The sequence below is a fragment of the Gorilla gorilla genome, chromosome X (assembly GCF_029281585.2).
Source record: "Gorilla gorilla gorilla isolate KB3781 chromosome X, NHGRI_mGorGor1-v2.1_pri, whole genome shotgun sequence".
Classification (NCBI taxonomy): domain Eukaryota; kingdom Metazoa; phylum Chordata; class Mammalia; order Primates; family Hominidae; genus Gorilla; species Gorilla gorilla.
The window spans coordinates 115,752,575-115,775,894 of record NC_073247.2 but is presented as its reverse complement, the minus strand read 5'-3'; the positions used below and the strand labels follow the sequence as shown (position 1 = coordinate 115,775,894).

At 41.8% G+C, this 23,320-nt stretch overlaps 2 protein-coding genes and 1 pseudogene across 3 annotated transcripts; 1 reads left to right on the top strand and 2 right to left on the bottom strand.

Annotated features, from left to right (window-relative positions):
- Positions 1-615: 615 nt before the first annotated feature.
- On the bottom strand, positions 616-21,576 carry LOC101145971 (histone H2B type F-M-like). Of its 2 annotated transcripts, XM_031006142.3 has the most exons (5): positions 21,503-21,563; positions 6,203-6,289; positions 2,671-3,097; positions 2,189-2,247; positions 616-1,988 (listed from the first exon to the last, which is right to left on the bottom strand). In XM_031006142.3, coding segments are annotated over exons 2-4 (465 nt in total). In that variant the 5' UTR covers positions 6,204-6,289; positions 21,503-21,563; the 3' UTR covers positions 616-1,988; positions 2,189-2,210. The 2 variants fall into 2 exon arrangements, with proteins under 2 accessions (XP_030862002.1, XP_055232802.1); XM_055376827.1 differs by lacking the exon at positions 6,203-6,289 and having other exon boundaries at positions 21,503-21,576.
- LOC101142541 (thymosin beta-15A) lies at positions 9,240-21,561 on the bottom strand. Its single transcript, XM_055376830.2, has 3 exons — positions 21,503-21,561; positions 14,285-14,401; positions 9,240-13,371 (listed from the first exon to the last, which is right to left on the bottom strand). Exons 2-3 carry the CDS (start codon positions 14,382-14,384, stop codon positions 13,334-13,336), a joined length of 138 nt encoding a protein of 45 aa, XP_055232805.1. The 5' UTR covers positions 14,385-14,401; positions 21,503-21,561; the 3' UTR covers positions 9,240-13,333.
- A 358-nt stretch (positions 21,577-21,934) lies between the features above and the next one.
- LOC109024693 (developmental pluripotency-associated protein 3-like) lies at positions 21,935-22,416 on the top strand (annotated as a pseudogene).
- Positions 22,417-23,320: the final 904 nt, after the last annotated feature.

Below are 23,320 nucleotides of genomic sequence, written 5' to 3'. Positions count from 1 at the left end.
AACAAAAGATTCTATCCTGAAGAAGAGCAGAATCAGATAAATCTAAACAAGTGAAATTTCATTACGAGGGAGCCCAGAATAGGTATTGTTCCTTAAACTTTTTGATGTAGTTTTCTCTGTGCTGCGTTCGGGTCCTTGCTTATGTTTTCAAATGGACTCCAGCTTACAGGGAAAGCTGATAAAATGTTTGACTGGACTATGTTTATCCCACTCATGCTATTTTCCCTACATTGATACTTCTTATTTGTTGTTTAGGTAGTAAAGCTCTTTCCCTTAGTTTGTGTTTCCTATAAGTCGCAACATGACATCATGATTGCTCGCTACGTTTCCCTTCTGCTCAATCACCTACTGAAATGCTATATCAAATGTGCGAGCTTCCTCTTCCGATCTTCGCATCAATCCACCCCCTTCCTCTTTCTTCCTATAATTCACCAACATCAGTCCCCTTGCCACCTCATTCTTCACTCCCCACAAACAAATCAGATTTTGTTGTTAACCCTGTTTTACTAATCCTCCTCTTTGATTTCTGAATTTACAAAGGGAAAACACATATTCCAGGGTAAAATATCCCAATGGATCTGGTTTCTCAAAAGGACTTGTCTAATTACACACATATGCAAGGGTAACTTCAGAAATTTATTCGTATGTCTTAATTCACAGAAACATTGGCACTTTACAGCAAAACAATTAGCATAATGAGAAATAAGTCACTGAGTGAGATGTGGTGTTTTGGAACAGGTATACAGCTCTGTCTCTAGAAAGGAACAGGGTTCTGCCAAGTGTCTTTGGTTTGGCAAGGGTTGTTCTGGACTTGTAGAAACATGTGGCGGCACCATCCAGAGTGACTTACTTGCAGCTGATTTTGTGGGAGTTTTTCTTGGTCTCCTTGTGCAGTAAGTACAGCTTCAACTATTTTCATAACATTTCTCTTCAACTATTTTCATAATATTTTTCTAATATTCTGGAAAAACAGAAAGTAACAAATCCCAATGAGTGGACTTCTTGGTTCTATATCATTTCTCTATGGATCCCAAGTGGAGCTCTGGAGGTGACCTTCCCCTCTTCCCATCTGCACTACTCAGGGAAGCTCTGGCTACTATCCTGCCCTGAACCCTTTTCCCTCTTGACCAAGGGGTCCTCTTTAAATGGTGAAATAATCTATGTGGCTATGTGTTGGGTCCCTCTGGGGTGGTTCTTTCCCACTTCTGATGGGCTCAAGAAAATTTTGATTTTTGTCATTTATCCAGCTTTTGCTTCGTGGTTTGACTGAGAGTGCCATCCTTTACTGGTTTCTACATATGAAGGAGAAGGGTTGTTTATGAGATGTTTCAAAATTTATGGGAAACATTTAACAAAAATGGCCACATATTGAGCTTCAAGGCACAACATAATAAATTCCTGTGGGTTGCAGTCCCAGAGTATGTTCTCTTGTCCACATACTCGGGCGACTGGAAATCAATGGAAAAGGAAAGCAATGGGAAAGTCAGCACCTGCTCTGAAATTCAGCAATACACTTATAGAAAAAAAAATTCTAAAAATACCAAGACTTGGGACCCAGAAGAGAGCACAATGAAAGGTAGCCTGTATTAATATTAACATGAATATTAATATGCCAGTCTTTTGAGGAAATAAGCGTTATCTGACTTCTTCTAATGGCTGCCAATGCTCTGTATAACTTGATGTTAGGGACAAGGTACATATTCTAATCTTAGCTTTGGATTCATATCCCTAAAAGACCATGATTACAAACACTGCAAACAAAAACATCAGGTAAAGAATCACATCGCCATGCCTTTAACCACCAGGTGGAATATCACAGGAAGGCTGTTGTGGGTTCAGCTTCGGTCACTCGTCCCACATTGGGACAATGAGTGTTGCTCATAGACTGCAGGTCACTCATTGGCTGCACCACTGTACACTAGGGCATGAGCTGTTTCCGTGGACACTCTGTAATTCTACTGACACACACCTGGAAGTAAGGAAGGTTTCTGTTCAAAAAGAAACGAAATGATTATTGTCAGTGCAAAAAGAGAATGAATTGCAATAGTGATCTCAGAGTCAGGGAAGCTGGAAAACGAATGGATTCTTGAAAATTTATTTAGCTATATGTACACTGTAACTGTGCCTCGTTTGCTTATTTACATGGATTCATGGGGAGAAAGATGCTGAACACTTTTAGCAGGGTTACCTTGCTTCTTATATCAGCGTATTCACTTTCTCTGTTGCCATATCGCACATAATGAAGTTCTGGAAAATTCCACCATCCAGTTGTAGGAGAATGAGAGTGAAAAGGGTAAACATCAGTACATTGATAATATCACCACAAAGATAACCTAGAAAGATAACTAATAAAAACGGCCATTTAGGAAACTGAGGACATGAAACACGATTACGGAAACACCCCCTACTTTTCCTTGGAGCATATTGCACTAGAGATGTATTGGAGTTGACAGTGTTTTGCACTGTGGGAAAAATGCTTGAAAAACCGCAGGAGGCCACACGCCACATGCTCCTCAAGCCAGAACGGTGCCACCCACCCCAATCTCCAGTGGGGTCCCCTCCTTGGCAGGCCACTGGTCTTTAGGGCCACGTGTGGTGGTTCTGAACAGAGCCTTTGGGTTTCCCGGGTGCTCAGGCGCTCCTGAGATAGCTCACTTGCTTTTGGTGTACCTGAGGGTGGCATTCGTGCCCTGAGACTCAGCAAGCTTGCCCATCTTCCCCGGCAGCAGCAGGCACACGGCCATCCGAATGTCCCGGGAGGTGATGGTCACGCACTTGGAGTAGTGGGCCAGGTGACCAGCCTCGGTGGCGATGCGGTCCAGTATGTCACGAACCATAGAATCCATGACACTCACGACCTCCTGGGAAAGGCTGAGGGCCCGGTGAACCTGCTTCAGCACCCGGGGGAAATAGGTGGCAAAGCTGTCCCCGAAGATATCTCCGCCGCTGTTGGCATGGCGCCTACGGGAGCCTCGGCGCCCTCGCCTCTTCTGCTTCTGGGCCGTCATGGAGTTGGCCTCTTTGGGCTCCTGGATGCTCTGGTCTTCCTCAGAGGTTGTCTTAGAGAAAGCCTCAGCCATGGTGGAGGCAGTGACCACTGGATGGCAAGAACAGACAATGATGGTTGTGGACAGGGGAATGGGGGGGGGAATTTAGTGTGGCCACATGGCTCTATGTCACAGTCCAACTCGACATCTGATTGCATGAAGTGTCACCCAGGGAGCCTGTCAGCCATCCTCCCTGCATTGAAGGTGACTGGATGATCCTGTTGCTTGGTATCATGTCAACCAATCACAGTGGGCATCTGCCGGCCTAAGTGGCCCCAGTTGCCTCCCTCAGACAAAAGTACACAGATAGATACCCCACAGGGCAAAACCACATCAACCCTCCCCAGCTGATCCATGCCACACCGTGAGCACTTTGAAGGGTGTCACGGAAAACTCCCAAAGTTTAGCAATTTCAGCTCATGCTCCTTGAAGAGGGCTTGACCTCCTGAGCCCAAGTCCATTATGCCAGAGGAATGACAGTGGCCACGCGTGGACCACTTCTCACCCATCTCAGAATCTACGTTATCAAGGGCTAAGCCACCCTGGCTTGAGCAGGAACACCCTGACATGGCTACCGAAGGGTCCTGGGCATTAAAGGGACCTGGCTGTTTGGCTCCTGTCCTCAGTTATGATCGACACCTTCAGTGAATGTGGATAAGGAACGATGGCCAAACCACAGTCTCCAAGCAGACAACACAAACAGAAATTGAAATGCTTGTAAAAATATTACAAATCCTTAAACATGTATGAAATTTAAAATTGTTTTCTTAACAGTATTTTGATCCCCAAAATTCTCTGAATGTTAGTGTTGGTGAATAAGTGATGTTGGGTGAAAAAATGTTACCCCAATTCTCTAAGAAACCTCCTTATGGAGAAAAATTGAATCCATGAAATTGGAAATATTTTGAAGTTAAAAAATACCCTTCAAGAATCTATGATAATACATTCAGAAACATTTATTAAATATATGAATGTAAAACATAAATCCCAGAAACTGAACCAAACAAAGATTTAGCAATTAAGAAGAATTAAAGAAATAGCAATCACCAAGAAGGTACCATCCCAAATTCCAATGCTGTTTCCTGTCAGACTTTTAAGATCAGGTCATTTACTGCTAGTAAGATGGTTCCAGGTTTAAAGAGAGAAAACTTTTTCTTTTTTTGAGACAGAGTCTCGATCTGTCGCCCAGGCTGGAGTGCAGTGGTGCGATATCAGCTCACTGCAACCTCTGCCTCCCGGGTTCAAGTGATTTCCCTGCGTCAGCTTCCCGAGTAGCTGGGACTAGAAGCGCGCACCACCACGCCCGGCTGATTTTCATATTTTTTTTTTCTAGAGATGTGGTTTCTTCATGTTTCCCCAGACTGGTGTAGAACTCCTGGACTCAAGTGATCCTCCTGCCTCGGCCTCCCAAGGAGCTGGGATTACAGGCATGAGCTACTGCGCCCAGCCGACAAAACTTATTTCAAGAAAATATAACATGATGTTGATACCCACTGAAGGAAGCATACTAAATATATATATATATATATGTATATGTATATATATGAGCAGCTCATTTATAAATGTGGTTACAAAACTCATACCTGAAATACTAGTAATTAAATCACATTACACCCCCCCACACACACACACACAGGGAAACAGTTTACTGCTATAAATAAAAATTCAGAAGGATCGAACTGGGACAAACATTACTAATGGAACAAGCAGACCTCATACAATCTTTTTTCAACATTACCTCTGTTATAGAATTCATTTAAACACATAACAAAAACCCACAGTGCAGAAATAGCTGAGTCAAATAAATCAATGAACCCTTTTTAAGCTTCCTAGAAACTGAAATAACTGCTCTAAGTCATTCACATTTGTCTAATTATATTATTTCCCAGTCTACAATCTTTTTTAATGCAAAGCTTAACCCCTATGAGTATGCATCACTTATGATAGAAGTATCCAACGAGAGCATCCAAACCCCACTCTCCACTGGCTAAACTAATGAAATATCTCCAGTCCTGGGCCTCAGCCATTGGCTCAAAATGTGAGCAGGTGAACTGTCCTGAATCAATAAGTCTCCTCCTAGCTGTTCAGCCTTGTAAATTGAAGAGAAAATTAGTTTGAGGTTTTTGTCTACTTTTTATTTTTTTGTTTGATTTTTCGTTTTATTGTAATCGTGGTGATTTCAGGATATGAATCCACAGCTGTAAGCATGTCTTCTACCTCTTGCATCATATTGTGAAGAAAAATTCTTTGTAAAGGAATTTGGAGGAAAGAGGCTATTCCTGTGTACAGTTTGCAAACCAGGGAGGTGCAGACTTCAGTGTAAAACAAAGGTGCAGTTCCAGAGAACAAAGAGAGGATATGGCTTTTATAGAGAAAGTTCCTATCGAGGTTCCCAGTACAGTCAATTTATGCAAATAAACAATTCAAACTTAGTTCTGATTGGTTGACTTAGTTGAGCTCTGGTTGGTCAATACAGCTGAGCCCTTATTGGCAGTGACAGGTGAGCTCTGGTTGGTTGCTTCAGGTGAGCTCTGAAAGTTCCAAAGTTAGATAGAGGTGTGGGTTTTTGGGGAATTTGTAGTACACGTGTTAGCTCTAGTCAACATGTGGCAGCTTGGCTCTATTTTAAATTTAAGCTCAGTTAGCCACTGGGATCCATCTTGAAAGATTGGCTCTTTTAGGTTCTCATTTGTTCACAAGTTTAAGAAAATGACAGTGACCAATTAAGAAAACTAGGGGCCGGGTGTGGTGGCTCACGCCTGTAATCCCAGCACTTTGGGAGGCCGAGGTGGGCGGATCAGGAGGTCAAGAGATCGAGACCATCCTGGCCAACATGGTGAAACCCCATCTTTACTAAAAATACCAAATTTAGCCTGGCTTGGTGACGTGCCTGAGGTCCCAGCTACTCGGGAGGCTGAGGCAGGAGAACCGCTTGAACTCGGGAAGTGAAGTTTGCAGTGAGCTGAAATCGTGTCACTGCACTCCAGCCTGGCGACAGAGCGAGACTCCTTCTAAAAAAAAAAAAAAAGGAAAAGTAGGATGACTCTTCCTTTTTTTTTTTTCAGTTTGATTGTTGTGGGACTTTTTCACTTTCAACCACATGTGTCTGACAAAATTAACCCACTATGGTAATATGAGACAATAAAAACACTTACTTCAGTACAATGCCTTCTCCAAAATGTGATTGGTCCTAATTCTTGACTGAATATAATACTCTTCTTATTTCATCATAGACTGACACTCTGGAATAGGGGGGAATGAGTGTGGACATGAGTGGGGGCACAGAAAAAGCTTTAAAGGGTGACTATTTACTTTTTTTCCTTATCCCAGACATTTTCCCTAGCATAGTGACCATATGTCCTGATTTCGCCTATTGTCCCTTAGTAATTCTTAATAGCATCCCTTTCACTCTGAAATACGTCCAAATTTACGACTCTGTACTTCCCAGGGTAACTAGATCATGCAGGAAGTTGTGAGTGTAGTAGCTCTCAGATCTTTGTTAAATGAACAGATAAATGAATGAACCTACATTAGATAAGAGACTGGCCCCTGACAACCTATGAGACCATTGCTGAATTCTGTGGCTAGTCCACACGACCCTTCTGGACCTCTTGGATACAGACCCCTTTCCTGTACTGCACTTTAAAAAAAATTCTTTCTCTACAAAGCTGTCTGAGTCCCAGGGTTAAACCCATGTGAATGTCAGATTGTGTTTCCTCCATGGTTTGCTTATCACCTTTACTCCTCCTAATAGCCCTTTGTGGTGTAGATATTTTAGCCTCAATTTTTTGCAGACAAAACACAGAGTAACTAAGTAACGTGTCCAATGATCACACAGCTGATAAATGGAAGAGCAGGGATTCAAATCCACATCAGTCTGAGTCCAGAACCCAAGCACTTGAACATTGTCCTCTGCCATCCTATCTCATATTGTAGTGATGGCACCTTCAAGGCATGGATACCTTAGGTAGACAGGATGAGGTGAGCCTCACCTTTAGAGCAAGTCTTTTCATAGCTTGATTTTTCCTTGAGGGCAATGTGATCAGTTCAGAGGCATAAAAGCAAAAGCATCAAGTTAGGTTTCATGCAAAGGTGTACAAGGAACCTGATTTTCTCCTGAAACCACGGGAGTTTTTTCAAGCAGCAGTTAGGAAATTTAACCATTCCCGTGCTCAATTCTGTGTTTCAATACATGTCTAAACCATATGCACAGCCATTCCATGTTGCATAATTGTGTCCAATACAGACGGACTCCAACTTAGGATGGTTCGACTTAAAATTATTTGACTTTACGATAGGTTTAACCGGACTGAACTCCATTGTAAGTTGAGGAGCATATGTTTACTCTGTTGCAAATTGGTGAGAGAAAGGGTGGGAATCAGGGAGTGAGAAATGTTTTCAGGTTAGGATTATACAGTCATTACTTGATAACCCACATTTAGCCCTGTGATGGCCAATTTTATGCCTTGTCTTGTCTTTCCAACCAGGGGGAGATTTTTTCCCAAATAAACAAGGATAGAGATTTAGGTAACCCGACTTGGTAGGGTTACAGTATCTAGATATGTGGTCAAGTTTTATTCTGAATGTTTCTGTGAAGGTGTTTTTGGGATTAACATTTAAATCAATGGACCTGAGTACAACAGACTGCCCTCCATAATGGCCTGAATAGAACAAAAAGACTGACTTCCCCCAAGTAAGAGTAAATTCTGCAGCAAACAGCCTTCACACTTGAACTGCAACATCGGCTCTCCCATGGGTCTTCAGCCTCATGGTCTTTAGACTTAAACTGTAATCTCAGCTTTTACCTGGGACTCCAGGCTGCCAGCCCATCCTGCAGATTTTGGACTTGCCAGCCTCCATAATCACATGAATCAATTTCTTAAAATAAATCTATCTGTCTATCTAGATAGATAGATAGATAGATAGATAGATAGATAGATATCCTATTGGTTTTATTACTCTGGAAATCCCTAATACAAGCTTTCTGAACCAAAACTTTGCTGCAGAGATCTGAGTGTTGTTTCCACACATAAAGTATCCAGTTATATATCAGACATTTTCATTATTCCATTAATCAATACCTTTGCCTTTAATTAGTGACCACACAGTTATGTCAGTAGTTTTTCCTGGCTCTTTAGAGATGTTTCTTCACCATTTGATATGACTGGGGACAACAACATATTCAGTTCAATGGTAAAGTTGAGGACTTAATTACAATTATTACTACTGAAAATAACAATCCCTAGAACATAGGTAGATTCCACATGGCACCTATTAACCAGAAGATTGAATTAACTTACCCTACTTCTGACCTTGCCAGTTAATTGCACTCCCTTTCATTACCACCCATATAGCCGACACTCATTTTGGTTGGTGTCAATTAAACTAGGCATTGCTATAGTAATAAAAAGAGTCACCACTGACTGACTGGCAACTATTCCAGACATTGTTCTAAGTGCTTTACAGGGAACACTTTAATTGCCTTTCACAAGATCTCTGTGAAGTAGTGTTATTTCCTCTGTTTTGTGGATGAAGAAACTGAACCACAAAAGATTGTCAGTTGCCCAAGATCAAACAGGTAGAAGATAACCAAGGCAAGAATCAAACATATTTCTACACATTTAAGCTTCTGCCCAGAAAAGAAAATATCATCAGAGTGAACAGGCAACCTACAGAATGGGAGAAAATTTTTGCAATCTTTCCATCTGACAAAGGGCTAATATCCAGAATCTACAAGAAACTTAAACAAATTTACAAGAAAAAAATACAAAATCAAAAAGTGGGCGAAGGATATGAACAGACATTTCTCAAAAGAAGACATTTATGTGGCCAACGAACATATGAAAATAAAAGCTCATCATGACTGCTCATTAGAGAAATGCAAATCAAAACAATGTGATACCATCTCACGCCTGTTAGAATGGTGATCACTAAAAGTCTGGAAACAACAGATGCTGGAGAGGATGCAGAGAAATAGGAACACATTTACACTGTTGGTTGGAGTGTAAATTAATTCGACCATTGTGGAAGACAGTGTGGCCATTCCTCAACGATATAGAACCAGAAATACCATTTGACCCAGCAATCCCATTACTGGATATATACCTAAAGGATTATAAATCATTCTACTGTAAAGTCACATGCATACGTATGTTTATTGCAGCATTATTTACAATAGCAAATACTTGGATCCAATGCAAATGCCCATCAATGATAGACTGGATAAAGATAATGTGCCACATATACACCATGGAATACTATGCAGCCATATAAAAAGAATGAGTTCATGTCCTTTGCAGGGACATGGATGAAGCTGAAAACCATTATCCTCAGCAAACTAACACAGGAACAAAAAACCAAATGACACATGTTCTCATTCATAAGTGGGAACTGAACAATGAGAACACATGGACACAGGGAAGGGAACATCACCCACCTGGGCGTGTCAGGGGTTAGGGGCAAAGGGGAGGGAGAGCATTAAAATAAATACTGAATGCATGCAGAGCTTAAAACCTAGATGATGGGTTGATATGTGCAGCAAACCACCATAGCACATGAATACCTGTATAACACACCTGCATGTTCAGCACATGTATCCCAGAACTTAAAGTAAATTAAAAAAAAAAATTTAAAAAGACTCAAAAGGCAAGACATTCTCATTAGGTATGAACATGCATTGGTTAAATTCTAGGAGTGTTTATAAAACTCACTGGCCTGCAGAGTTTCATGAGAATTGTAAGCTGTAATACTAAATGAGACTTTTTTAATCCTTTGCAGAGATGAATTAGGCATGAAATTTTATCTGGCTGATTTTTCTCTTTTAACTTTCAGTATATTTTTTCTTTCTGATATTTCATTTTCTGTTCTTAGTAATTAAGGTCATCTCTGCCTATGTACACTGACAGAATAAAAGCGTAAAGCCACTGACCAGTGATTTTCAAGGGATGTTAATGCATAAAAGAAGACAATCATTTAACTCCAGCCTTTTCCTTTCCCTATAAATGCAACTGCTATAACAAAGCCCTGGTACTGCCAGTTTTGCAGATAATAGATGGATTCAGGGACATAAATCTCAATCCTTGCTTATTTGGAAAATATATATATATACCCGATTCAAAAAACAAGTAAAGCTAGTGACTAAAAGAGTAGCCCAACATTAAATACTTGAGAAACGTGGGGCAAAACTACTGCAGATGAGCAACTGCAGTTTTTCCCATCTCATTCCTGTATGAGTATTCACTTAGTAATTACATGTCTTTCACCTCCCGCCACGCACTTCTCATCTGCTCCCACTCAGTTTAACACTTACCCTACCCAGGGTACAAATCAAGACTTTAATGAAAAGGATGGCTACCAGATGCAACTAACTAGGAGTTATTGTTCAATCCTAGGTCACCTGACAACATTCATGCTTTCCTTTGAGCTGCATTAATGTACAAATGAAGAGGTTGCTGAATCTATCATAGATGAATAGCATCTTTATCAAATTTGCAAATGACAACACAGAAAGGGGAGCAACTGTGTTGGATGATTGAACCAGGATTCGCAGACCCGGTAATGAGCAAATCTGAGCATATCTGCAACCAGGATGGTTTCCCATCTGTGTAATTTGGGTCTGAAGGATCTGAGAAGTGTCAGTTACAGAAGACTTGGAGGTAGAGGGACAGGACACAACAGCTGACTTCAAATGCTGGAGGATGGATTAACTACCGTCTCTAGGTCTCCAGCACACAATCCCAGGACTATTGAATAGAAGCTACAGGGAGGCACGTTTGGGCACAATGTAAGCAGCATATCACTGCAAGGAGCTGAGTGACTTTACTGGACAATTGCCTCAGGCAGGAGATAAGGTACTGGTGACTAACATGGTTACTTCCAAGGCTCAAATCCTCTGGCTACACACTGAGCCCTGTGACTGTGTCACCTCATTGGCACTTGATCGAAGTTGACCTACCTACTGTTTTGCTTTTGAAACTTTAAGCTACAGCAGAGAAAACAGCTTCCACTTCATGTAATCCCACTGATTATTTAAGAATGTGAGCCCTTAGAAAGGGTGAGGTAAGGCAGGGCATGGTGGCTCACGCCTGTAATCCCAGCACTTTGGGAGGCTGAGGAGGGCAGATCACGAGCTCAGGAGTTCGAGACCAGCCCGGCCAGCATAGTGAAACTCCATCTCTACTAAAAATACAAAAATTAGCCAGGCATGGTGGCACACACCTGTAGTCCCAGCTACTCGGGAGGCTGAGGCAAGAGAATTGCTTGAACCTGGGAAGCAGAGGTTGTGGTAAGCCAAGATTGCAGCACTGCACTCCAGCCTGGGCAACAGAATGAGACTCCATCTCAAGAAAGAAAAGAAAGAAAAGAAAAGAAAAGAAAAGAAAGAGAAAGAAAGAAAGAGAAAGAAAGAAAGAAAGAAAGAAAGAAAGAAAGAAAGAAAGAAAGAGAAAGGAGGAGGTAAGATAATACTTGAGGTTGAAAATAGGTATGAATGGTATAATCCGTCTTTGTAGGAAGATATGTACATTAATAGATCACAAGTCTGGATGGCTAATACTTCTAATTGGTGGGATTATAGGTTATTTGTTTTTATACACATGATTAAAGTAGGCTGAGCATGGTAGCTCATGCCTGTAATCCCAGCACTTTGGGAGGCTGAGGCAGGCAGATTGCTTGAGCCCAAGAGTTCAAGACCAGCCTGGACAACATAGCGAGACCTCATCTCTACTAATAATCAAAAACATTAGCTGGCTGTGGTGGCACGTGCCTGTAGTCCCAGGTGCTAGGGAGGCTGAGGTGGGAGGATTGCTTGAGCACAGGAGGTCAAGGCTGCAGTGAGCCATGATTGTACCACTGCACTCCAGCCTGGGCAACAGAGCAAGACCCTGTCTCATAAAAATAAAATAATAATTTTTAAAAAGAGATAAAAGTATTGTTTAAAGGCAGGAATTAAAATGCATGCAATTATACATATTCCTTACTGTATTAGCTCAGGCTGCTGTAACAAAATACTGTAGACTGAATGACTTAAACAACATAAATTTACTTGCTCACAGTTCTAGATTCAAGAAATCTCAAGTCGACGTCCAGCAGGGTCAGATTCTGGTGAGGGCTCTCTTCCTGGCTTGTAGACAGGCACCTTCTTGCTGTGTCCTCGCATGTTAGAGACTGGTCTCTCTCTCCTTATAAGGCCACAATCCTATTAGATTAGGCCCTGACTGTTATCACTTCATAACGTAAATTACTTCTGAAACAACCTATCTCCAGATACAATCATGTCAGGGATTAGGGCTTCAACATATTAATCAGCAGGTCACAGGTGACAAAATTCAGTCCATAACATTTATGCTCACCATGAACACCAGAAATGTTTAGTTCATAAAACAGCAAATTCTGTTCAGTAGAAAAACCGTACCAGAAGTTCAGTGCTACAGGTCATTAGAAGATGTGATGTGCTTAATATGGTGTTTGGTAGCAAGTGCCTCCTGCCCCTTTCTCCATCCAACTTCAGTCTTGGATGTTAACTCCCATTAAGCTGAAAAAGACTTTCAGAAGGCAAGAGAGCCCAGCTTGAATTCCAACCCTTATTCAAATTGAGCAGATTACTTCAGACCCTGTGTTTTCATTTCCTCATTCTGAGATAAGGAGGTTAGTCCACATGACCTTCTCTCCCAAGGTTCTCTAACTGTGATTCCAACTATAAAGAAAAAGCACCTACCATCCCCAGCTCAGGACCCACTGGACTTGGACAGAATTTAGTATTTCCCCCCAGGACTAATCTGCTAAAAGTTTTCCTTCAACCATTTTGTTTGAGTGAAAAGGTACCTTTGTGTACTTTTCATTCCTTAGAATACCACCAGAATGAACCACAAGAGTCAGACAATAACGATTATATTTATTATTTTATTGCTACATTGGAAGTGAAAATAAACTGTAAGAAGCTGCCAAAGGATGCAACTTTATGAAGATTATGAAACTATTGAGGCACCCATTGTAGAAAGTTAAAATTGGCTTATCCTGTATGAGGTGCAAGGACTACCTACACAAAGGTCATCCATGGCAAGGTTATTGACAACATCTGCCATTTGGAATTTACATACCAATGGGAAGTTTAAAAAGGAACTTAAGGAAACATTCACTACCCCTGACCTCTTAACCAGGGAATATAGGTGAGAAGAAATCAGAAGATGTCTGAAATCTCTACAAACACACAGGTTTACAAAAAAACAAGCCTAAAACCAAGACTGTCAGGCAATGCTGAAATCTGCTCTTTGGAGGAGATCCCCATTTTATGATGTTTGAACACACTCTTTCTCCTGCTGGATAGCTGGGGAAAAAGAAACAAAAAATTACAAAAGTATTTTCCTAAGACTAATTCAGCTTCTTCCAAAAGAGCTCTTTGTAAGTCATTGAAGGCTGCCATACATGCTTTAAATTTAGAATGCCAAGGCATTAAACACAAAACTCAGAGTGGGGTGTGTGCGTGCATGTGTGCACACATTAAGTACCTGAACTACCAATTAGAAACTACATCAACTGTAGGGTTTGTTTTTCCAAATGCTGTTGTCATTTTTTCAGATTATTCAAGACTGAGGAGTAAGTGAAGTACTTTCTTCAGATTTGTCTATCACTATACAGTTAGAAAATTATACACTTTCAGAAAATTTTAACTAATATTGCAACTCTCAAATAAAACCGACATAACAAAAGGTGCCCCTTGGCTTTTGTGAATATTTAGAGTTTCTCCAGCAGGCTATAACTCCAGAGGGCAGAACCAATCAATCTCTTGAATCTGAGAGCTTTAAGCATACTAAGATCTAAATTTGTTCTCACTTTATCTTTTCATCAGATATAGAAGGCCAAAACTGCAGAGTCTACAGGGTTCGTTAGGGATAATATTATGGACTCAAATTTTTAAATGTAGAAAAATGCCAAATACCCAAAAGTAGACAAAAAACTAAGTGTTTTTTAGTGCTACATCCAATATTCCAAGATTGGTTTTAATGTGCTTTTTAATAATTTTCCAACAAAAAACTAGTTTTTTATTCTGCCATCACTACTGGGCCCATCATGTGAGAACCAGAAGAAAACTATTTGATAGTTTTAACTGTTGCATTAAATACCATGGTACTCTAATTATTGCTTACTTTGTGTAAAAAAATTACTAGAAGATAGGTTTATTTACTGAACCTATTAACTTCCTCTATTGTTTGTTTCCAGTAGAACCCCACATGACTTACTTTCCTTTGAGGGAAGAGTATTTTTTTCTTCAGTATTAGTTTTCTTCAGTTTTGACCTGTCAAACTTCTCCACTTCTGACAAGTCTGGTTTATCACTCATCTTAACTAGAAGAAAGCCTGAAAAGAAAAAACTTTTTTCTTTTTTTGAAACAGCGTCTTGCTCTGTCGCCCAGGCTAGAGTGCAGTGGCGCGGTCCGGGCTCACTGCAACCTCTGCCTCCCGGGTTCAAGCAATTTCTCTGCCTCAGCATCTCGAGAAACTGGGATTACAGGCACACGCCACTATGCCCGGCTAATTTTTGTATTTTCAGTAGAGACGGGGGTCTTACCATGTTGGCCAGGCTGGTCTGGAACTCCTGGCCTCAAGTGATCTGCCCGCCTCGGCCTCCCAGAGTGCTGGGATTGCAGGCGTGAGCCACCGCGCCAGGACAAAAAAAAACATTTTTAAGAAAACTTAGGCACCCCCCAGCAGGGGCACACTGACACCTCACACGGCAGGGTATTCCAACAGACCTGCAGCTGAGGGTCCTGTCTGTTAGAAGGAAAACTAACAAACAGAAAGGACATCCACACCGAAAACCCATCTGTACATCACCATCATCAAAGACCAAAAGTAGATAAAACCACAAAGATGGGGAAAAAACAGAACAGAAAAACTGGAAACTCTAAAACGCAGAGCGTCTCTCCTCCTCCAAAGGAACGCAGTTCCTCACCAGCAACGGAACAAAGCTGGATGGAGAATGATTTTGACGAGCTGAGAGAAGAAGGCTTCAGACGATCAAATTACTCTGAGCTACGGGAGGACATTCAAACCAAAGGCAAAGAAGTTGAAAACTTTGAAAAAAAATTTAGAAGAATGTATAACTAGAATAACCAATACAGAGAAGTGCTTAAAGGAGCTGATGGAGCTGAAAACCAAGGCTCGAGAACTACGTGAAGAATGCAGAAGCCTCAGGAGCCGATGCGATCAACTGGAAGAAAGGGTATCAGCAATGGAAGATGAAATGAATGAAATGAAGCGAGAAGGGAACTTTAGAGAAAAAAGAATAAAAGAAATGAGCAAAACCTCCAAGAAATATGGGACTATGTGAAAAGACCAAATCTATGTCTGATTGGTGTGCCTGAAAGTGATGGGGAGAATGGAACCAAGTTGGAAAACACTCTGCAGGATATTATCCAGGAGAACTTCCCCAATCTAGCAAGGCAGGCCAACGTTCAGATTCAGGAAATACAGAGAACGCCACAAAGATACTCCTCGAGAAGAGCAACTCCAAGACACATAATTGTCAGATTCACCAAAGTTGAAATGAAGGAAAAAATGTTAAGGGCAGCCAGAGAGAAAGGTCGGGTTACCCTCAAAGGGAAGCCCATCAGACTAACAGCGGATCTCTTGGCAGAAACCCTACAAGCCAGAAGAGAGTGGGGGCCAATATTCAACATTCTTAAAGAAAAGAATTTTCAACCCAGAATTTCATATCCAGCCAAACTAAGCTTCATAAGTGAAGGAGAAATAAAAGCCTTTACAGACAAGCAAATGCTGAGAGATTTTGTGACCACCAGGCCTGCCCTAAAAGAGCTCCTGAAGGAAGCGCTAAACATGGAAAGGAACAACCGGTACCAGCCGCTGCAAAATCATGCCAAAATGTAAAGACCGTCGAGACTAGGAAGAAACTGCATCAACTAACGAGCAAAATAACCAGCTAACATCATAATGACAGGATCAAATTCACACATAACAATATTAACTTTAAATGTAAATGGACTAAATTCTCCAATTAAAAGACACAGACTGGCAAGTTGGATAAAGAGTCAAGACCCATCAGTGTGCTGTATTCAGGAAACCCATCTCACGTGCAGAGACACATATAGGCTCAAAATAAAAGGATGGAGGAAGATCTACCAAGCAAACGGAAAACAAAAAAAGGCAGGGGTTGAAATCCTAGTCTCTGATAAAACAGACTTTAAACCAACAAAGATCAACAGAGACAAAGAAGGCCATTACATAATAGTAAAGGGATCAATTCAACAAGAAGAGCTAACTATCCTAAATATATATGCACCCAATACAGGAGCACCCAGATTCATAAAGCAAGTCCTGAGTGACCTACAAAGAGACTTACACTCCCACACATTAATGATGGGAGACTTTAACACCCCACTGTCAACATTAGACAGATCAACGAGACAGAAAGTCAACAAGGATACCCAGGAATTGAACTCAGCTCTGCACCAAGCAGACCTAATAGACATCTGCAGAACTCTCCACCCCAAATCAACAGAATATACATTTTTTCAGCACCACACCACACCTATTCCAAAATTGACCACATAGTTGGAAGTAAAGCTCTCCTCAGCAAATGTAAAAGAACAGAAATTATAAAAACTATCTCTCAGACCACAGTGCAATCAAACTAGAACTCAGGATTAAGAATCTCACTCAAAGCCGCTCAACTACATGGAAACTGAACAACCTGCTCCTGAATGACTACTGGGTACATAACGAAATGAAGGCAGAAATAAAGATGTTCTTTGAAACCAATGAGAACAAAGACACAACATACCAGAATCTCTGGGACGCATTCAAAGCAGTGTGTAGAGGGAAATTTATAGCACTAAATGCCCACAAGAGAAAGCAGGAAAGATCCAAAATTGACACCCTAACATCACAATTAAAAGAACTAGAAAAGAGCAAACACATTCAAAAGCTAGCAGAAGGCAAGAAATAACTAAAATCAGAGCAGAACTGAAGGAAATAGAGACACAAAAAACCCTTCAAAAAATCAATGAATCCAGGAGCTGGTTTTTTGAAAGGATCAACAAAATTGATAGACCGTTAGCAAGACTAATAAAGAAAAAAAGAGAGAAGAATCAAATAGACACAATAAAAAATGATAAAGGGGATATCACCACCGATCCCACAGAAATACAAACTACCATCAGAGAATACTACAAACACCTCTATGCAAATAAACTAGAAAATCTAGAAGAAATGGATAAATTCCTCGACACATACACTCTCCCAAGACTAAACCAGGAAGAAGTTGAATCTCTGAATAGACCAATAACAGGCGCTGAAATTATGGCAATAATCAATAGTTTACCAACCAAAAAGAGTCCAGGACCAGATGGATTCACAGCCGAATTCTACCAGAGGTACAAGGAGGAACTGGTACCATTCCTTCTGAAACTATACCAATCAACAGAAAAAGAGGGAATCCTCCCTAACTCATTTTATGAGGCCAGCATCATTCTGATACCAAAGCCGGACAGAGACACAACCAAAAAAGAGAATTTTAGACCAATATCCTTGATGAACATTGATGCAAAAATCCTCAATAAAATACTGGCAAACCAAATCCAGCAGCACATCAAAAAGCTTATCCACCATGATCAAGTGGGCTTCATCCCTGGGATGCAAGGCTGGTTCAATATACGCAAATCAATAAATGTAATCCAGCATACAAACAGAGCCAAAGACAAAAACCACATGATTATCTCAATAGATGCAGAAAAAGCCTTTGACAAAATTCAACAACCCTTCATGCTAAAAACTCTCAATAAATTAGGTATTGATGGGACATATCTCAAAATAATAAGAGCTGTCTATGACAAACCCACAGCCAATATCATACTGAATGGGCAAAAACTGGAAGCATTCCCTTTGAAAACTGGCACAAGACAGGGATGCCCTCTCTCACCACTCCTATTCAACATAGTGTTGGAAGTTCTGGCCAGGGCAATTAGGCAGGAGAAGGAAATAAAAGGTATTCAATTAGGAAAAGAGGAAGTCAAATTGTCCCTGTTCGGCGACGACATGATTGTATATCTAGAAAACCCCGTTGTCTCAGCCCAAAATCTCCTTAAGCTGATAAGCAACTTCAGCAAAGTCTCAGGATACAAAATCAATGTACAAAAATCACAAGCATTCTTCTACACCAACAACAGACAAACAGAGAGCCAAATCATGAGTGAACTCCCATTCACAATTGCTTCAAAGAGAATAAAATACCTAGGAATCCAACTTACAAGGGATGTAAAGGACCTCTTCAAGGAGAACTACAAACCACTGCTCAAGGAAATAAAAGAGGATACAAAGAAATGGAAGAACATTCCATGCTCATGGGTAGGAAGAATCAATATTGTGAAAATGGCCATACTGCCCAAGGTAATTTACAGATTCAATGCCATCCCCATCAAGCTACCAATGCCTTTCTTCACAGAATTGGAAAAAACTACTTTAAAGTTTATATGGAACCAAAAAAGAGCCCGCATCACCAAGTCAATCCTAAGCCAAAAGAACAAAGCTGGAGGCATCACACTACCTGACTTCAAACTATACTACAAGGCTACAGTAACCAAAACAGCATGGTACTGGTACCAAAACAGAGATATAGATCAATGGAACAGAACAGAGCCCTCAGAAATAACGCCGCATACCTACAACTATCTGATCTTTGACAAACCTGAGAAAAACAAGCAATGGGGAAAGGATTCCCTATTTAATAAATGGTGCTGGGAAAACTGGCTAGCCATATGTAGAAAGCTGAAACTGGATCCCTTCCTTACACCTTATACAAAAATCAATTCAAGATGGATTAAAGATTTAAACGTTAGACCTAAAACCATAAAAACCCTAGAAGAAAACCTAGGCATTACCATTCAGGACATAGGCATGGGCAAGGACTTCATGTCCAAAACACCAAAAGCAATGGCAACAAAAGACAAAATCGACAAATGGGATCTAAGTAAACTAAAGAGCTTCTGCACAGCAAAAGAAACTACCATCAGAGTGAACAGGCAACCTACACAATGGGAGAAAATTTTCGCAACCTACTCATCTGACAAAGGGCTAATATCCAGAATCTACAATGAACTCAAACAAATTTACAAGAAAAAAACAAACAACCCCATCAAAAAGTGAGCAAAGGATATGAACAGACACTTCTCAAAAGAAGACATTTATGCAGCCAAAAAACACATGAAAAAATGCTCATCATCACTGGCCATCAGAGAAATGCAAATCAAAACCACTATGAGATACCATCTCCCTCCAGTTAGAATGGCAATCATTAAAAAGTCAGGAAACAACAGGTGCTGGAGAGGATGTGGAGAAATAGGAACACTTTTACACTGTTGGTGGGACTGTAAACTAGTTCAACCATTGTGGAAGTCAGTGTGGCGATTCCTCAGGGATCTAGAACTAGAAATACCATTTGACCCAGCCATCCCATTACTGGGTATATACCCAAATGAATATAAATCATGCTGCTGTAAAGACACATGCACACGTATGTTTATTGCGGCATTATTCACAATAGCAAAGACTTGGAACCAACCCAAATGTCCAACAATGATAGACTGGATTAAGAAAATGTGGCACATATACACCATGGAATACTATGCAGTCATAAAAAATGATGAGTTCATGTCCTTTGTAGGGACATGGATGAAATTGGAAATTATCATTCTCAGTAAACTATCACAAGAACAAAAATCCAAACACCGCATATTCTCACTCATAGGTGGGAATTGAACAATGAGATCACATGGACACAGGAAGGGGAATATCACACTCTGGGGACTGCGGTGGGGTGGGGGGAGGGGGGAGGGATAGCATTGGGAGATATACCTAATGCTAGATGACGAGTTAGTGGGTGCAGCGCACCAGCATGGCACATGTATACATATGTAACTAACCTGCACAATGTGCACATGTACCCTAAAACTTAAAGTATAATAAAAAAAAAAAAAAAGAAAGAAAACTTACCTGGCAGAACTATCTTCGGACTAAGGGGTCACAAGCAAAAATTTTCACATTTCCTATCAATGTATATTCTACCTGCTCATTTTCAACAGAAAAACAGCAACAGATATTAGAAAAGTTACATTTTTGTTAGAATAATTTCAACTCCACATCATTTGCTGTTTCTGATAGGCAGTAAATGCCATTGGATCATAACGCACCAGAAACCAAGATGCTCTAGAAACACAGAGCCATTTGTCTGACTCTTAAAATCACAGCAAGGATAAAATGGAGGTGATAGAAGCACAAGACCAGACAGGGATAGAAGAAAAAATAAAGACTGGTTTTAACCAGCTAATTATTTTGTAACAGAACATAGCACCATTTGAGCATCTTCACTTTCTATTTACTTTTGGTTTTGCCATTTTTCTTGGGAGATGGGGAGCAGCACACACAAAAAAAGAGTGAGATAAGTTGTACTAATTTCTATCTATTTTAAATCCCCAAAGACGACAGTACATTAGGGCACTACAATACACGTCTCATAATAGCTCCTTGTGGCACTGGTTTGTAAACGCTGTAAGAAGGGACAGCTAACTAGGATCAGACCCAGGACTTCAGCAGAACGGAATAGACCAAATAGAAGTGGGTCTTCTTTCACATGTTTTCTCTGCAGAGAGGGAGGAGATGAGGCTCAGACGTGCGTAGCTGTGGACCTGACGAAATGCCTGGTGCCCTGTGAAAGTCCCTGAGTTTGTTCAGAAGAGACAATAGGATATCCCAGGTAGAGCTTTCATGAGCGAGCCCGGCCCCACCCTGGTGGAGTAAGACACTTCGTCTAGTCCCTGGGGTAGAATGGAGAGGCCCCCAAGCAGTCAGAAGTGTCGAACATGCCTCCATTCTGTCGAGGTTACCCTAAGACCCTCCTCTGCCAAGCGATCAGACGCCAAGCTCGGAGCTGGGAAATTGGAACTAACAAATAAATAATAGCAGGGCCGGGCGCATAGGCCAGTCTGTCAGGAGCAGTTTGCATACTTTTTCAAATAACTATTAGCGTTGTTAGACGCCCAGTCTAACGGCCACGGGAGGGAAAGGAACCAGGGCCCAGCCCCAAAAGGCCCATTCCGAGCGGCCCCCAAACTCTTCATCCTCGAAGCCTCCGACCTGCAGCTACCGCGGACTGGCCGCTTTAAGGGTCCTCTACCCCTCCAACCACCGCCTCCCACCCCGACTCCCCGGGGCCTTCTTTCCAGGGACCGGCCCCCCCTCCGGGAGGGCTCGGCATCGCGCGCAGAAGGCGGCGCCCCAGAAAGACAAAGGCTCAGACTCGCCGGGCCTGGCGGCGCCGCAGACACCAAGCGCCAGCCCCAACCCCAGCCCCTCTGGCTTCCGAAGGCGCGGCATCCCCCGCCTCGCGACCCCCACGCCTTCCCGTCCCCATGGTCCTCTGGCTCCTGCGAGGCCGCAGGTCCTCACCTGAAGGCTTGAAGACTCGTGAAAGGCCGTACGCGGGGCTGTGACCCAGGCTGGCTCCGCACCAGGTTAGCCTTCCCGCCCAGAGCCCTGCAGTGCTAAGCCTTCTAGCAGGCGCCGCCCCAGCCCTCTCTGATTGGCCGAGGGTTTCCGGACTCGCCTCCTTCCCCTCCTCCGCTTGAGCCTCCAGAGCCTGCGCCCACCATCTCTTCTAAGATCAGGGGCTTGGTGACTTCAGAGCAGACCTCGCCCTCCCCAGGCCCCACCTCCCAGGCCTCTCCCACTGCTTTAGTCCTGAGGGTCCACATTCCCTTCATCCAAAGTACACTCACTCTTGCTCTTTCCGGGCTACCTTGTAGCAATTTGAGGCTCCGTCATCACTTTCTGCTACGTTTCAAAGATCCAGGAGAAGCTTAGTGTTGTGTCAAGACGCCGATGGACCCATCAAAGAAGTTTAATCCAACCTACATCCCAGAGTCTCCACAAATGCTCACCGAAGAAAATTCCCGGGACGATTCAGGGGCCTCTCAAATCTGCTCCGAGACGTTGATAAAGAACCTTATAACTTGACTATCAACGCTAGTAGCGAATCTGTTTCCCCTCTATCGGAAGCTTTACTCCGTCGAGAGTCTGTAGGAGCAGCAGTCCTCAGGGAAATCGAAGATGAGTGGCTTTACAGCAGGAGAGGAGTAAGAACATTGATGTCTGTGCAGAGAGAAAAGATGGCAAGATTGAGATACATGTTACTCGGCAGAGTTCGTATGCATGAAAGAAGACCAACAAACAAGGAGCCTAAGGGAGTTAAGAAGGAATCAAGACCATTCAAATGTCCCTGCAGTTTCTGCGTGTCTAACTGATGGGATCCTTCTGAGAATGCTAGAATAGAGAATCAAGACACCAAGCCACTTCAGCCATAAATCTTATTCTTGCACCTTTTTTTCTCTTTTTTTCTTGCACCTTTTTTTCTTGCTGGTAATTTTATATAGCAGGTTGAGAAAGCTAGTCTATGCTAGTATAGACTATACACCAATAATTTTGATAATGAGTTCTAGGATGTATTTTTCTTCTTGTATCTTTTTCTTCCTACTGTGATACTAGTAATTCATAAGGGATCTGTGTAATCTGAATGTATTTGAATAACTTTAGCTCTACTGTTTGATTTGACCCAAAGAAGCCAAGACGATATAAGTATTCCCATGTGTCTTAGAAGCCCAAAGTCAGTGAGATGAAACCCAACATCAAGAAATTGAAGCAAAGTTACTTGTGGATAAAGAAAGCATTAGGTAGTTTGGCTATAGCATAATTAGATTTTCTGGCTTTCAAAAATTTGAACTGCAATCACAGCAAACTTTGTTATTTTTACAGTTTTCAGTACAAAAAGGTGTTTATATAGAAACAATAAAGTTGACATTTGAGTACCTTTTAAAAAAAAAAGTACACTCACTCTTTCACAATAACAGAAGCCTCTGCAATAAGCAGACACATTTTGCCCAGTGAGCTTAGAACATCTGTAACACAGAGGTCCAAGCTGAATGACCGGTATATAGGCTCTCTAGGCTTTTTATAGCCATTGGGGCCTAAGGACGCTATCACAACCTAACAGTAGGTTGGAAGTGGGGCTCGGTGTTGTCTGCTCTAATCCTTGGCCACGTCGTGGAGTACGGGTGCTCATGGTGAGGGTGGGTAGTTCAGGGCCATTCACCCCTACAACTGGACATTTCTGTGACAGTAGTGCTCTCCTGTGAAATGTAAAAGTCACATTTGCAGCTTTCTCGGCCACGGAACACGATGGCGGTCAGTTTATAATCACAGAACAACTGA